This window comes from Rhinatrema bivittatum, chromosome 15 (genome assembly GCF_901001135.1).
Source record: "Rhinatrema bivittatum chromosome 15, aRhiBiv1.1, whole genome shotgun sequence".
NCBI classification, from domain to species: domain Eukaryota; kingdom Metazoa; phylum Chordata; class Amphibia; order Gymnophiona; family Rhinatrematidae; genus Rhinatrema; species Rhinatrema bivittatum.
The window spans coordinates 67868509-67884330 of NC_042629.1; the positions used below are offsets into that span (position 1 = coordinate 67868509).

At 47.2% G+C, this 15822-nt stretch overlaps 1 protein-coding gene across 3 annotated transcripts in view; it reads left to right on the forward strand.

Moving 5' to 3' along the window:
- Positions 1-962: 962 nt before the first annotated feature.
- The window catches only part of DNAJC11 (DnaJ heat shock protein family (Hsp40) member C11), a 59087-nt gene continuing 44227 nt past the window's right edge, over positions 963-15822 (forward strand). The window contains exon 1 of one of the 3 annotated variants that reach the window (XM_029578181.1): positions 963-1155. In XM_029578181.1, coding sequence (XP_029434041.1) covers positions 1069-1155 — 87 coding nt within the window. In that variant the 5' untranslated portion in view covers positions 963-1068. The remainder of the gene's footprint in view (positions 1156-15822) is intronic. The other 2 variants (XM_029578179.1, XM_029578182.1) reach the window with 2 other exon arrangements.

Consider the following 15822-nt stretch of genomic DNA (forward strand, 5'->3'; position numbering starts at 1 on the left):
GCAGATTTCAACATCTTATCAACGATGATACCTAAATCCTTTTCCTGAGTGGTGACTCCTAATGTGAAAACTTGCATTGTGTAGCTTTGGTCAACAGCAAATGTGATTACCCTACGTGTTCCCATTTCCAGGTAATTTATAAATGTTTTAAAGCAGTGGTCCCAGAACAGATCCCTGGGGCACTCCACTATTCACCTTTCTCCATTGGGAAAATTTACCATTTAGCCCTACTCTCTGTTTTCTTTTATCCAGTTCCCAATCCACAATAGGACGCTGCCTCCTATCCCATGGCTTTCTAATTTCCTAAGAAGTCTCTCATGGGGGACTTTGCATATCAGTGTGGGCCCAAAATGCTGCTTTCTTGGAAACACAGATGATGCCCATCCAGTCTGCACCTTTGTATCTGCTGTCCCAGGTCTGGTTGGCTCCTTCCTGCAGCTCTTCTGGGCCCCCTGTGCCTGTCCCTTGCATGCTTCACTCTCCTACAGTCTCGGCCAGAAGCCTGTTCCGGGTATCTCAGGCTTTCCCTGAAAAAGTATTTGCTCACATTCATTCTCAGCCTTCCTCCCATGTAATCACCTTTTGTCCTTGAGCTTTTCAGTCTGCGCAAAATGCCTTCCTTCTGCTACTTTAAATATCCCGGGCATGTGGCAGACTTCAGTAACGTAGCAGAAGGAAGGCATTTTCCCCTTACTACGGGAGGACCCCGGGGAGCCTGCCCCAGTGACCCCCCAACTCTGCCCTATGACCTTGGCGCGAGCCTTCCACTGGATTCATCGGCCCCCGGTACATTGGACTGATGAACCTGACCTATCCCGGCCCGGCAGGGGGCGCTACTCTTCCTGCGCCAGCCCCTGCCGTCAGCGCTCGCTGTCTCCCTGCTACCGCTCTCCGGGCCGGCAGGGGGCGCCGCTCTGACCCTCCGGCCCCTGCCGTCAGCGCTCGCTGTCTCCCTCCCAGGCCGCTGCCACCGCTCTCCGGGCCGGCAGGGGGCGCTGTCGCTCGCCGGCCGCGGCTCTCCCCTGCTTTTCACTGGGGAGGCTCGCCGGCGGGTGAAAGGTCGTGAAGATGGCGACGGCCTTCGCGGAGGAGGAGGAGGCGGCGCCGCCGCTGGACAATGCTGACTACTACTCCCTGCTGAACGTCAGGCGGGAGGTGAGGAGGGGGCCGGCGGGGAGGGGAGAGGCGTCCCCGCCGCGCGTCACCCGGCGGCGGGGATATTAACCCTGGAGAGAGGGGGAGCGGACGGGACGCCCGGAGCCGCTTTCCACGGGGGAGGCCGATCCACCCAGCAGAGCTCATCCGGTCCGGGCTTTGCCCCTCTTTCCGCCTCAGGGCATGCAGGGAGTTGTAGTTCTGCTTTTCCTCTATGATCTGATTATTATTATTTTGTTGCCAAAGAAAATCAGGACTGCAGCTCCACGCGAGGCCGGGGAGGGGGAGTGGGAAAAACCGGGAGCGGGTCAGTCCCGGTCGGTGGAGCCGGGGCCGAGGGAGAGGCGGCGCTGCCGGGGGTCACAGGATTCACATGACACACGGGGAGCTTTGGCGCTTTGTGCATAGCAGATAAAAGGAAAGCTACAAGATCTTTATGTTATGCCGCCTTTCTCAAATGGCCAAAACGGTTTACTGTACAGTTTCATTAGGAACATAAAAAGGAGGTCAGCTGTGGGATCGCAACCCAGAGAAAAATGCACAGATCGCTCACTGATGAGTAATAAACTGTAGTAGGATTAGAGGCAGTGAGCCATCTTTAGGGGGGAGAGGGGCAAACCAACTTCTGCCCTGCCCTCCCCTCCCCCCAGGCTTCCTAGTTACTGATGCCATGGGGGGGGCAAAAGCTTGGAAGGGCCATGACTCCAGTGGCCCAATCCATTCCGCTATCTGTGAGCCAGATCACACCAGATACAGTGTCTTCAGCCAAAGAGGATTCTGCCAAAGAGACGGCTGTAACATTTTAGCAGCCAGGCATGTCGGATAGAAGGATCTCTTACCAGAAAGAGTGTTTAGGGGGGAGCGGAAAAAAGACATGCTTTCTGGTCAGAGACACTGCAGCATGAAAGTGGAAGGCCCAGCTGGGCAATGCACATCCTACCATACACTCATTGGACGCATGTCCAAAACACCCTCATGCAATAAGTTGATTTGCACGTCCAAAGCAGCGCATATTGATGAGGCTATTACCCCTGTATGCAAAAAAAAAAAAAAAGTGCGCCCGATGCACACATTTTTACTCAAAAATTAACGCCTGCCCTGGAGCAGGCATTAATTCTTGAGGAATCCCAAAAGTTCCTCTGCCTTAATATCATGGCAGTATTAAGGCGGAGGAACTGAAAAAAGGAGAACCAGCAAAAAAAAAAAGTTAAAATGTCACTGGTGGTCAGGTTAGGAAAACAGACGCTCATAAAATGGAGCGTTTGTTTTCCTAACTGGTTGACAGCCACCTCTCCTGGGCACCCGATGCCAAGGAGGTGCTAGGGACGCACAATTTTCCCCAGTGAATCCTTTTTACCGCGGCAGCCCATCTAAATATTAAATCAGGTGCCTGGGAGCGCTGCGTCAGCGCATATTAAGAGAGCAGGTGCTCAATCATGAGCGCTTGTTTAACGCGCTCCGATATTGCATCGGCCTAGGTTTCTCTTCGCACTTGAAGGCATGTACATCCCTGTTTTATTGTAACCGCAACATTTCCAGCTTCGCACTTGTCAAAGTTTTTATTGTATTTTCTCATTTTATTCACCCCTTGTTTAATGTAAACCGGCATGATGTGATGCCTATCGTGAATGCCGGTATTAAAAAAAACACTAAATAAATAATAAATAAATGCTGCACAGAGCTGGAGCCGCACTGTTAGCAGGCGGCAGTGGGGGGAAGGATGTGCTCTTCTAAATAGATCGATAGAAGAAGGAACCTTTCGAAAAGGAAGGAGTTCAGTGCCCTGAGCCAAAATGCATGCAAAAACATAAGTGTCTTCTGATTATGCAACCTATAAAAGAAGAAACCAGTTAAAATGAGTCGCCCATTATGCAGCACCAAAATACTTGTGGTTGTAAAGACCCTGGCCCTTGGGTTTGGGAGCTTGCTGAAGCTCGGTCCAGTGGAGCTGGGATTTTAATCAGTCCTCCGGTTCTGAAACACTGTAACCACAGTGCCAGTAGCAGAATGTATACTTTTTTTTTTTTGCCTCCACCAGCACATTTCACCATTTATCTTCAACTGGACCTAGTCTGTTCCTGTTCCTCATTTCTTAAGACAAGGGAAGAAGTCCAAGATGAGGGCACCTTTAATGGAAAATACTAGTTTTTATTTCCCTTGGCTTTTAGCACCTTCTCTGGTGCCCCTCTTAGCTGAGGGCCTCCAGATTACCTGTGAAACCAATACCATGAAATGTGAGAAATCAGAATTTATCTGATTTGTCTCCAGTGTTACTCGGTGCACCAAAGAATGTTTTATAAGTAGCCAAAGACATCATGAACATTAACCGTTAATTCTTCAGTATCCATAAACTGTAGGCAGCAACATGTAAATAGGCCAGGGGTGTGCAGCCCCGGTCCTGGAGTGCCACAAACGGATCCAGTTTTCAGGATATCCACTGTGAATATGCATGAGATATATTTGCATACAGCGGAGGCAGCGTATTAAATAGATCCTGTCGCATTAAATAGATCCTGTCCCACTGTCGCATTAAATAGATCCTGTCCCACAAGGCTCCTCCCTCTCCTCCACCCTTTTCAACATTTATCTCACACCTCTATGTCAGCTCCTCACAGACCTCGGCCTCAAATTCTACCTCTATGCAGATGACGTTCAAATCGTCATTCCCATTCACAACTCTCTCTCAGATGCCCTTGCCTTCTGGAACACTTGTCTTGCCAACATCAATGACTTCCTCACCAACATCCACCTCGCTCTAAACTCCTCCAAAACAGAGCTGCTCCTTATCTCTCCTCACCTCCCTCCCAAACCACCGATCTCCAACGATCCAGCTTTCAACGTCATAACACCCCAACCCACAGTAAGAGACCTTGGGGTTATCATAGATCAACAACTCAATCTCAAAAAACAGATCAACTCCATCCTCAAAGAAGGTTTCTTCAAGCTTCACATCCTGAAGAAACTCAGACCCCTCCTCCACTATCATGACTTCCGCACCGTCGTCCAAGCCACCCTTTCCTCAAAGCTGGACTACTGTAATGCCCTCTTCCTTGGCCTACCCTCCTCCACCACCAAGCCCTTACAAATGCTCCAGAATGCCATCGCCAGGGTCATCACCAACTCAAGGAAAGCTGATCACATTACCCCAATACTCAAAGAACTCCACTGGCTCCCCATCGCATCCCGAATTCTCTTCAAAATTCTAACCATAGTGCACAAGTCCATCCACTCGCACAATTCCAATTGGTTGGATGAACCCTTTCGTCCTATACGCACTGAACGACCCACTCGCACTGTCAACAAAGGCACCCTCTCCATTCCCCCTTTGAAAAAAGCCCACCTCTCCTCTACTAGGGACCGTGCACTATCCATTGCAGGCCCTAAACAATGGAACACCCTCCCTACCACTCTCAGGCTAGAGCCATGTTACGCCAAGTTCAGAAAAAAACTTAAAACATGGCTCTTCCGACAAGCCTACCCTGATTAAGTACACCGACTTCTGCAAGTATCTTGCCTACGCCTTGTATATTCCTGTAAATAGTCCGTTGCAGTTTTTATTTATTGCTTTAATTCCTCCACCTCCTGCTCTTTGTATACTCCTCCCTGTATACTCCTCCCTGTTCATTGTAATTTCTACCTTTAAAGTTACATTGTAAACCGGTATGATGTATGCATACTAATACCGGTATATAAAAGTTTTTAAATAAATAAATAAATAAAATAAATTTTTATTTATTTTATTTAATAATTTTTATATACCGACTTTTCATGCAAGCATATCAAATCGGTTTACAGTAGTTAGCTATTAATCATTTTAAATTATTTGCATTTCCAAAGAAGAAAGGAAGTAAATACATTGTTTCATAATATAAATAATTAACATAGTAAACTAAATAGTAGGCTAAATAATCAAAATTTAAACACTTACAGCTCGATCCAGTAAAGTCCGTGGGAGAGCGGACGAACGCCCGCTCTCCCGGCGCACGCACCGGCCCTTGGCCGGTGCGAGCGATCCAGTATGCAAATGAGCTGACGCGGTGCAAACGAGGAAAAGGAGGCGCTAGGGACACTAGCGCGTCCCTAGCGCCTCCTTTTGGCCTGGAGCGGCGGCTGTCAGCGGGTTTGACAGCCGACGCTCAATTTTGCTGGCGTCGGTTCTCGAGCCCGCTGACAGCCACGGGCTCGGAAACCGGACGCCGGCAAAATTGAGCGTCCGGTTTTCGGCCCGACAGCCGCGGGCCGAATTCAAAATTTTTTTTTTTTTTTTTAACTTTTTTTTACTTTTGGGGACCTCCGACTTAATATCGCTATGATATTAAGTCGGAGGGTGCACAGAAAAGCAGTTTTTACTGCTTTTCTGTGCACTTCCCTGGCGCCGGAAGAAATTAGCGCCGACCTTTGGGCGGCGCTAATTTCTTAGAGTAAAATGTGCGGCTTGGCTGCACATTTTACTTACTGGATCGCTCGGGAATACCTAATAGGGCCATCAACATGCATTTGCATGTTGAGGGCGCTATTAGGTGCCGCGGGTGGGCCGCGTGTTTTCCTCCCCTTACTGAATAAGGGGTAAGGGAAAACACGCGCCCAGAGCAGGGTGACAGTGCGCTCCGACGGAGCACACCTTACTGGATCGACCTGTTAGAGAGGTAGTATAGTTAGGGTAGAGATAGTATAATAAAAATATACATTACCTTGGTATAAAATCAGAAGAGTGAGATAATTATGCTAACAGCTCTTGGTAGGCTTGTTTAAAAAGCCAGGTTTTAATCCCCTTTTTAAATAATTTGATGTCAGCTTCTGGTCGTAATTCCTGCGAGATAGAGTTCCATAGAAGGGGTCCAGCATTAGAGAGAGTTCTTTCTCTTACATTATTAAGGTGGGCAATTTTGGGGGAAGGAATTGGTAGCATCCCTGTTGCGGTTGATCTGGTGGTTCTTGAGGGGGTGTGGAAGTGAAGAGGTTAGCCATTTAATTTTTTCATTGTAGAGGGTTTTGTGAATTAGTGATAAGATTTAATGCTGGGCCCTGTATTTGACCGGCAGCCAGTGAAGTTCTTTTAATATTAGGATGATATGTTTGGATCTTCTAGTACCTGTCGAGTCTAGCTGCAGAGTTCTGCAGAAGTTGCAATGGTCTTGTGATATTTGTGGGAAGGCCTAAGAATAGTGAGTTACAGTAGTCTGGTCTTGATAAGACAAGTACCTGTAAGACAGTTCTAAAGTCTTTAGGGAATAGGAGGGGTTTTAATCTTTTGAGTATGTTTAATTTGAAGTGACCTTCGCTTATGATTTTTTTAACGCAGGATTTCATGGAGAATTCACAATCTATAAGAATCCCTAGATCTCGCACTTCTAGGGAAATGGGGTAGTTTTTGGCCGCTTCTTCAATTTCAAGCTCTTTTGTCTTGCTTAATTTAGGTGTGATGTATAGAATTTCAGTTTTTTTTAGTATTTAGGGAAAGATTCATTTGGGTTAATACCTTTTCAATGGCGGATTGGTATATGTCCCAGAGCTTAAGAGTTTGGTCGATGGACAGTTGGATCGGTATTAAAATTTAAACGTCATCGGCACAGATAAAATGTGTTAGACCGAGGCCTGATCGAATTCTGCATAAAGGGAGCATATAGATATTAAATAGTGTAGAGGATAGAGAGGCCTTTCAGCCCTGAAAAAGGATAGAGAAGACTTTCAGCCCTGAAAAAGCAGGAGTAAGAATCAAGAAGTCAGGGGATTTAGTAGCTCTGAAATCAGGTGAATATCGTAGAGCTTGTCCTTGGTATAGAACTGTTCTTTTATTTAAGCATGACAACAACAAAAAAATTGTTTCTTTAATTTGCTGGGCTCCCCGGAGTTCTTACATTGAAGCTTAAGTGAGGTCATGCAGTAGTTGGATACCGATTTCAAACCAGATTCACAGCTGCTGGGTCTGGATTTGTTCCTTGTGCAAATTAAGTGATGTCTTTGTTTTTTCCTGGAAAGTGATTTTGTTCACCATTAGGATAAAGTAGTGTAGGGCACGAGCGAACAAAAATATGCTTAGCTTATGTAAGCTTCATCTTGAAAATAGAAATTGTTTTGGTGTTAAGCAGAAAGGTGAATTTGGAGGTGATGGGGCTGCAAAAGTAGAGTAGGTTAAGAATGATAATCTGATTTATAATTGTTAAATTACTTATAGAGTGTGTTTCATCCTGGCAAGATCACCATGCAGTTCAGTGTAATGCTTTAATATTTGCTATGCCTGGCCCTTTTATCATATCTGAAGGTTGCACTGCATGTGCTTGGCAAGTGATGTTCTGTACACCTCTAACACACTTGCATAGTGAGAGCCACCCAGAACAGCAGATATTAAATGATTGCAAAGCACCGTAAAATGGCACATTTGTAATTGCCAAGGTGGGAGTGAGGGATTCGCATCCATTGCACAACAGCAGCACCTAGTGGCCAGACTTGGGATGCCTGCGTGCAGTTTTCTGTAAGGAGCCAAGACTTGTGGCCAGTCTAGATGGAAAGGGTGAGGAGTGGGGTTTATAAAATGGGGGAAAACACTGCATAGTAGTTAACCCCCTCCTCTCTCTTCATGCTTCCTCCCGTTTCTAACACACGTGCTGCCTACATAATATTTATAAAATCTGTCCTTTCCTTTGATGCCCATCTCGTCTTCAAATTGTTTTTGTATCACACCTGGACTGCTGCTGTCTCCAATGACTGTAAAACTCTGCTACACACCTCTTTTCCCAGTTCTCTCACTACTTGGATGCTTCTACCATTCTTCAGTGATTATCTGTCCTGTAGTGCTCGTGATTCAAAGTCCATGTTCTCGGCTGCAAGGGCCTTCAGGCACTGGGCCCCTATTATGGTTTCTCCCTTCCCCTCACCCCCATACTCTCTTCTCACTTTCACATCCTGTACGTACCTACCTCTTCACATTTGCTTTTCCTGATTTATATTTCTTCTGGTTCACCGTTTCATAGATAAGTCACTGCCTAGTGATACTAGTGGTATCCTGTTGTTCTTCGTAAGATGGCCAACAAATAAATGAAAAAAAGTGGGCCCAAGCTTTTTGACTGGGAACCTTGTAGCCGTGCACGGGGAACTGGCCTTATTAGATCACTGTGTCTGCCACAGATAGTAGCGCATCCATGCTCGCCTTTTCTTCGTGCGCTCTCATTACCCCCAATATTTAGAGTTTCTCTTTAGTTTTCTGTGTAGGAACAGGCCGGGGAAGCTGAAAGCGCGTTGTGATGTCACTGAGCATTTTTAAAACTGCCCTGCCATCGGTCACCAGCTGACTCCAGCTCTTGCCTAGTTTCCTATAAGGAAAACAACATTTCAGATGTTTAATGAGGTAACGTCTTGCACAGAAACCCCCATAATGGATATTGTCATGGCCATGTGCTTATTTCTGTACCCAGCTAGGGCGTGAGGCATCGTGAAACGTCCCCTTGTTATTTATAACGTCACAGAGAATTAGGTTAGCGGTCCAGTTTTAGAAATGAATCCTAGGGCTAAACGGCTGCAGGTTGCCTGTATTTTTACCTTGGGAGAAAACATCTTTTATAAAAATCTAAAAATTGTGTGACTAGAGTATGTCAAATCATTCTAGGATTTTATTAGCTTATGGCAGGTCAGGTTACCGGGACACTGATCAATGTACAATTAGCAGTAATTAGTTAAATCGTCGGATCTGTTGTGGCTTGGGCGGGTGAGGCGAGCTGCAGTAATTCTGTATAGAAATATAAGATTGAAGCTTGTAAGTGCATGGAAAGATGAGGGCGGGAGAGAGGACCCTAAAGCAGTGGCTGTGCCATCTAATGAAAAATTGACGTTTGAGAAGAGTAAAATGGCAATAGGGTGTAACTGTAGTGCCTCGGTATCTCTGGCCAAGCCTCACGGCTGCGTCACCAAGGGCACAGTACAAACCAGAGTGATGAAGAGCAGAATCCCTTGGATCAACCCGTCTCTGGAGGAGGGAACAGCCAGAGGCTTCTGTCTGCATCAGGAGACGCCTGCAAGTGTTAAGGATTTGTCTCGTCTAGGAACGCCTTTTTTTTTATTGCTTCATTGGTCCTTAGTCTTCACCCCTGGCACGGGTTACCGAGCAGTTTTTCTATAACGCAAAATAGTCACAGAACCTTTAGGCCAACGGATGTTGACCCTGCATGTTCTCCAGCCTGAGTACCGGCGATGCCCAGTGTTCATTTGAATTTCTAAACTGTGCCTGATTTTTCCTAAACCCACTCTGGGAGACGCCTCCATTTCATTGGGTGGTAGACTATGTCCAGTCTTGGCACTCAGACTGTGAAACATTTCCCCTTGATTTTAACGTGACTTTATCATTAGGAAATAGAAGTACACGTGATCACTATTGGAGTAAGGGAATAGCCTTTAGCTGTAACTGTTGCCTGTTAATAATATTAATACCTTCAGCACGTTAGAGCTGCAGGTCGCTCAAATTAATTGTTCTTAATTCCTTGCTGTGAGGTGGCAAGCTTGGAGGTTCATGACTCAGCTCATTTGTACAGCAGAACTGTTAGCTTCTCATCAGAGAGGGGACGTCCGGTCTTTAAAACAAAAATTCCTTTACAGAAGAACATAAGAATTGCCCTCCTGGGTCAGACCAAGGTCCCTCGAGCCAGCATCCCGTAAAGTAGATCCAATGCCTCTTACTCACTCCCAGGGAGAGCAGTAGCTTTCTTTACTCTGCCTGGCTAATAATGTGTTACGGACTTTTCCTCCAGGAACCTGTCCAAACCTCTTTTAAACCCCGCTGAGCCCATCACCCTGACCACGTCCTCTGGCAGCGGATTCCACAGCTTGACAGTGCCCTGAGTGAAAAAGTATATTTTCTACGATCTGTTTTGAATCTGCTGGTTGTTAGTATTATTTGAAAGGGTAAATAATCCTCCTTTATTTACCCGTTTCACCCCCACTCATGGTTTTATAAACTTCCCCTCTCAGCCGTCTCTCTTCCAAGCTGAAGAGCCCTGGCCTGTGTAGCCTCCCGTCATAGGAGAGATGCTCCATCCCCGTTGTTTGTAAGGGGATGTGGATTGGATGTGATGGCAAACGTTACAGGACTGGATCTTATCCAGAAAAAAATGTTGGTGCAGCTCCCATACTAAAACTTAAATCCACGATGAGAAACGGGAACAGAAAAAAATGTGATGCTGCAAGGCTCAACTTCTATCTGTGTGTATAATCCCATCTCATATTAATCATAAGGAGCGGAGTGAAATGCAGTCACTCTTGGATCCCTCAAAGCTACAGCTGGAGAAGTCTGCCTAAGAGGCCTGAAAGCCAGCCGAGCTGAGGTCATCTTTGTGAGCATGCGACGCCGAAAGACGACGGAGCAAAGATCCGGGCCTGCTGGGTGCGTGGCGCCTGGGTTGCCCTCTAAATCCCTCTCCCGCTGAGCCTTTTGGCGGGCTCCTCAACTTGGGATGTCAGCAGGAATATTTTTGATTTCCATTGAGCCTCCAAAGCTACTGGGAAAATGTTATTGTTTTAAATTGAAAGGTGATTAACTCCTTTTGGGGCTGCGTAGTAGTAGAAATGAGCAATCTATAGGTACATGGGGCCATTTCAGCACGTTCCACTCTCGAGCCAGCCGGGCTGAAGTGCTGCTTCTCCATTCCTGTTTTCAGCATTTGTCGTTCCAGCTGTGCCTTTCTGTCGACTCGCTGCTAGTTTGTTACCTTGAGATATTAGTCCGTTCTCGGTTCCTTAACACCCATCCTAGGGCAGTTTAGTGCTGTGAAATTATCTGAGGGCGAGAGGAACCTAGGACTGCATGAAGCTGCCCCTGATGATACAGACTGGCCAGACAGCGCTGAGTGTTGAGTTTGCACAGCTCTCTGTCAGCTCTGCTGCGCTACCACTGCTTGTTCGCCTCCGTCAAAGCAAGTAAGACTTCGTAGCAAATCACGCCCTTTGCTAGTAGTGCTTTCGCACTTAGCTGCCTCGCCAGGCATGACCTCCTGGGGATTCTGATAATTCATTCAGAGATGTATGTGCAAGTGTTACATAGCTAGGCGTTCGGAGTCCTTTACTGAGATGTAAATAAATGCCACGTTAACAAAATCTTCAGGATCTATCGTAATTGCATAACCCCCCCCCCCCTCCCCCCAGTCATAATGGAGCAGATCGGAGGGACCTGGACTAAGTGGTACCAACGGGAAACGATATTGAATTAGGCAGAAATCATTTCAGTGTATTGTTTCCGTCATTGAAACATTTTTCATTAACTTTTACTGAAATCCAATTAAGAAGTGAGTGAAGCACAGAGGCGGTGTGCTTGCCGCGGTGGTTTGCATTTCTTAGAGACAAAGTCCATTTTTGCATTGTGATGGAGTAAACCGAGGCCGGTCCTGGATGTGCTGTGACGTGTGAGACCAGGCCATTCCAGCCCCCCCCCCCCCCCCCCGAGCAGCGTAAGCGCGCCGCGACAACGGACTTATTGCACTTATAACATGGGTGGACTGGAGCCGTTGAAAGGGTTCTCGAGTCTCGTTGCTGTTTTGTTGTTGTGCACGGGAACGCCGACGAGCCCAGCACAACAAAAAACACAAAACGTGGATGGGTGTTTGTCCTCCCCGCCATCGAGTTCTGACGGCGCATGTTTGTGCGTGAGACTCTCAGGCGGGGGTTAGCCATATCGCTTCCAGGGTTTCATTTTCGAGTTTAACTTAGCCACGAGTTTGGAAGGGTGAGCGATCCTACGCACGGAACTTTTGCAGTCTGGACTCTTCTTTACAAACGCGACGGCGCATCCGTCGTGCCCTGCCACGTCCCTGGCGTGGCTCTCCCTTTCGGGCAGTCGACTGGTCGCTTTTCTCATGGGGGGCCTACTAGACGGGGAACTTTCAGATCCACTTTGAGAGCCGTAAACTTGTTTTTAGGATATCTGCACTGAGTTTTCCTCAGAAATATTAGCACGCGTTGGTGCTAAGAGCTTGATTTCACATACACGCTGTGTTTCTCCTGAAAAGCAGATCCGTTTGTGGCTCTTGAGCACCAGAACTGGCTACCCCCCTCCGTTCTGGTGCGTGCATGCGTGTTTTTGGAGTACGTCAGCAAATTGTCCGCATTTTGGCAAACTACCCATGGGGGCGTGCTGAAATACTCAAAGCAAAGCTGCGGGACCTGGTATTGCTTGGATGACTTCCTACAGAAAAATGACAATGCAAAGTTGTCTGCTTTGGTGTGGATACTTTTATTAGAGCAAATGCAAGTGGCTGCTCAAAAACCATACTAGAAAGTGCTTCGCGGAATAAGCTGGAAAAAGGCTTCGTGCTGCTGACATGTGCAGGTGCTTTTACTTGCAGAATGGGCCTTGATTGCTGCTACCCTTATTTTTCTGTTTTTTTACAAAATATGTGCAGAATGAAATAAGACAGGAGAGAATTTCTAGTTCCCCGGCGATGGGAATGAGACACCGCCTACATTTTAAAAAATAATGATATTTTAAGATGCATCTTTACCCCTGGACCTCAATACGGTTATTTACCCTTTCGAATAACACTAAACCATGAACCTAACCACCCGCCATAGAAAGTGCTCTCTCACTCAGCACATGTCCAGCTGTGGAATCCGCTGCCAGAGGACGTGGTCAGAGTGACGAGCACAGTGGGGTTTAAAAGAGGTTTGGACAGGTTCCTGGAGGAAAAGTCTACAAGACGTTATTAGCCAGGCAGAGTAAAGAAAGCTACTGCTCTCCCTGGGAGTGAGTAAGAGGCTTTAGATCTACTTTACGGGATCTGCCGGGTGCTTATGAGACAGGAGGCCGGGCTCGGTGGACCTTAGTCTGGATACAGTATGGCATTTCTTATGTTTTTATGTACAGTTTAAAATATTGTCGGTTTCTGTATGGAGGCTGAAAGGGGGGGGGGGGAGGGAGAGGAGAAGGTTATCATTCATAAAATATTGAACCAATGACCTTAGCTATTCAGTTATGATGAAGGGTCCAATCTAACGTTTTATTGAACATGATATTTATGAAAAATGAAACTGCTCATTTCTGTGACTTAATCAATAGCACATTACGCCATTTGTCATTAATTTGATTAAAGAAGGTCACTGAGAAAGCGGCCGTCTCCACTCCCTTCTCATCTACTTAAATTTTAATAATCGGGAGTGCACAAGCAGATAAGCGAGCCGGGTCTCTCCTGCTGGTTCACCACATGCCTTGAGAGGACTGATTGCGTTTATGCACGCAGGCACCAAGCTACCAGTAACTGAGGCCAAGATGAGAAGCCTTTCCTGCCAAGTAAAACCCCCAAAGTTGGCAGGTGGGTTGTCAGGTCTGTTTTTACGGCTGGGCAGACATCCAACACCTCAGCTTCTGCCTTGCATCTCATTGGCTACATGCTAGAGAGAGAGGGGGGGGGGGGCTATCAAGAGACTAGCAGGGACGAGTAGCAGAAAGGGCAGTATTGACAATTTTGGTGGACAGAGCCGCGCAGCCCAATTTCTCAAAGCTCTTTTGCATCTCGCACGCTGCTTCCAATTGGTTGCGTAGCGGCGGTGAGTAGCTCCGGGCTGTGAGATAGCAAGGTCAGACTCCCGGCCTACCTCCGATGTCCTGTGACGTCCTGCAAGCTGCACGAGCCCATCGGATACCGCTGTGCTTTCCCCAGGGTTGCAGGAGTCTGGGGTATTCCTTGAGATTCTGCCTTTCCTAGTCCTTGGTCATTTCAAGGTGGATCACAACCACAGATTTTAAAATTCAAACAATACAATACAGATCAAATCCAGACAACGATACAGGGGAGAGCCGCAGAGAGGCCAGGTTTTCAGAAAATCCACAGTGAATCTGCTTAAGATAGTTTTGCATACAGTAAAGGCAGTGCATGCAAAGCTCTCTCATGCATATTCATTGTGGATATTCCGAAAACCAGGTCTGTTTGTGGCTCTCAATAATACGTTAATGCAATAAGTGAAAATAAGAGGCATATGTGGTACCTTTATAGACGAGGCACGAGCTTCCAAGGACAAACTCGTGCCTCAATAAATTGTTTAGGTATAAGGTGCCACCCGACTCCTGGCATTTTTGCTACACAAGAGTAACATGACTGTCCCTAGTGAAAATAACTTAAAATATCACTTTACAAAATGCAAACCGGAGTGGCAGAATAATCATAACATCCCCATCTCCTGACCCGGACCACCCTGCCGCCTCCTTCCCCTGCACCAGTGCCAACCGTAACAGAATATAATTTGATCAGAAAACCCGTACTGCAGGCCCTAACAATGTCAAGTTTTGTGATCAAAGAGCCATCCTTTTAAAATCGTCGGCCCTTCTCCGATCTGATGAAAACAGGTTCCAGGGATGGGGCATCCCCTGCTTAACCCCCCCCCCCCCCCCCCCAAAAAAAAAAACCAAAAACCCCTTGTCCTTGTTAGTGGTAGATCTTTCCCTGCTGGGATGCTGACCTGAGATCTTGGGCAGGTGGGTACCACGCGCCATTACAGCAACGTCCTCTGGACCCAGGCCCTCTCAAGGGTCAAAACTGGAAAATTTCAAACAAAATTTGATTGCGAGCCTGTGCTACTAAATAGCAGAGAAACCCTATTCTACCGCCTACCTCCCACGTCACCTCTGGCAGCTGCGTTTTGGGCCGTCTGACATTTGATATGAGCGCGAAAAAAAAACCTCGCAACCTAACTAGGCGCGCGTCTTTTTCAAACCCGTGCACATCCCCTCCCCCCTCTCCTGGGCACCCGATGCAATAGACAAATGAGCTACCACGCCAAAAAGGACGCGCTAAGGATGAATGGTGCGCCCCTAGCGTATCCGTGGCATCGGGCGCCCGGGAGATGCGGCTGTGCGCCGGTTAGGAAAACGGACGCTCAATTAACTAGCGTCCGTTTTCCTAACCCATGCACAGCCTCGGAAATCAAACGTCTGTTTTCCTAACCCGACCGCCGTCAAGATTTTTTTTTTTTCCCCCCCAATCTGCTTCCTGTGGTTCCTCCTACTTATTATCAGGACGGTGCTAAGTAGAAGGAACCACAGAAAAACAGTATTTTTGGCTTTTTTTTTGTGGCAGCTTGGAGCACGTGGAGACTTAACGCTAGCTCCGGGCCTGGCGCTAAGTTTAAAATGTGCGCGCTGGATCCCCGGTGATTTTTTTGCATCGGGGGTAATAACTAAATAGCCTCATCTAGTAGGTGGTATTTGCACGTCCTGAGCACTGTTAGCTACGAACTGGTTTGGGCATGCGTTTTGGATGCGCTGACCCCGTCGTTGCATCGGGAATTATTCTAGCCCGTGGAAAACGCGCGGCCACAACCGCAGGGCAAGTTGTGCGCTAGGCTGATCGCACTGTATCGCGTGGGCCCCAAGGTTTTCACTGGGAGCCGAATGTAAATAGCATTACAGTAGTTAAGAGCTACTGCTTTATATTCTTGCCTTTAATTCAGGTGACCGCAGCAGTGGGCAGAGTGGTTTAACTAGCTGAGGGTGGGCCAAGGCTTTTAAAATGTTCTTACCCCATGGATAATCGGATAATTCCACTTGAGGGTTGAGTCAAGCTTTTTACCTGGGATGAAGGGTGAAGCCCAAGGCCTCGTTGTAAGTCACAGCAGACCAGGCCTCTGGCACCGGACAGCTGCAGTACCTCGTTTTTCCTGGGCTTCAGCTTTAACCTGCTGGCCTTCGTCCAGTTT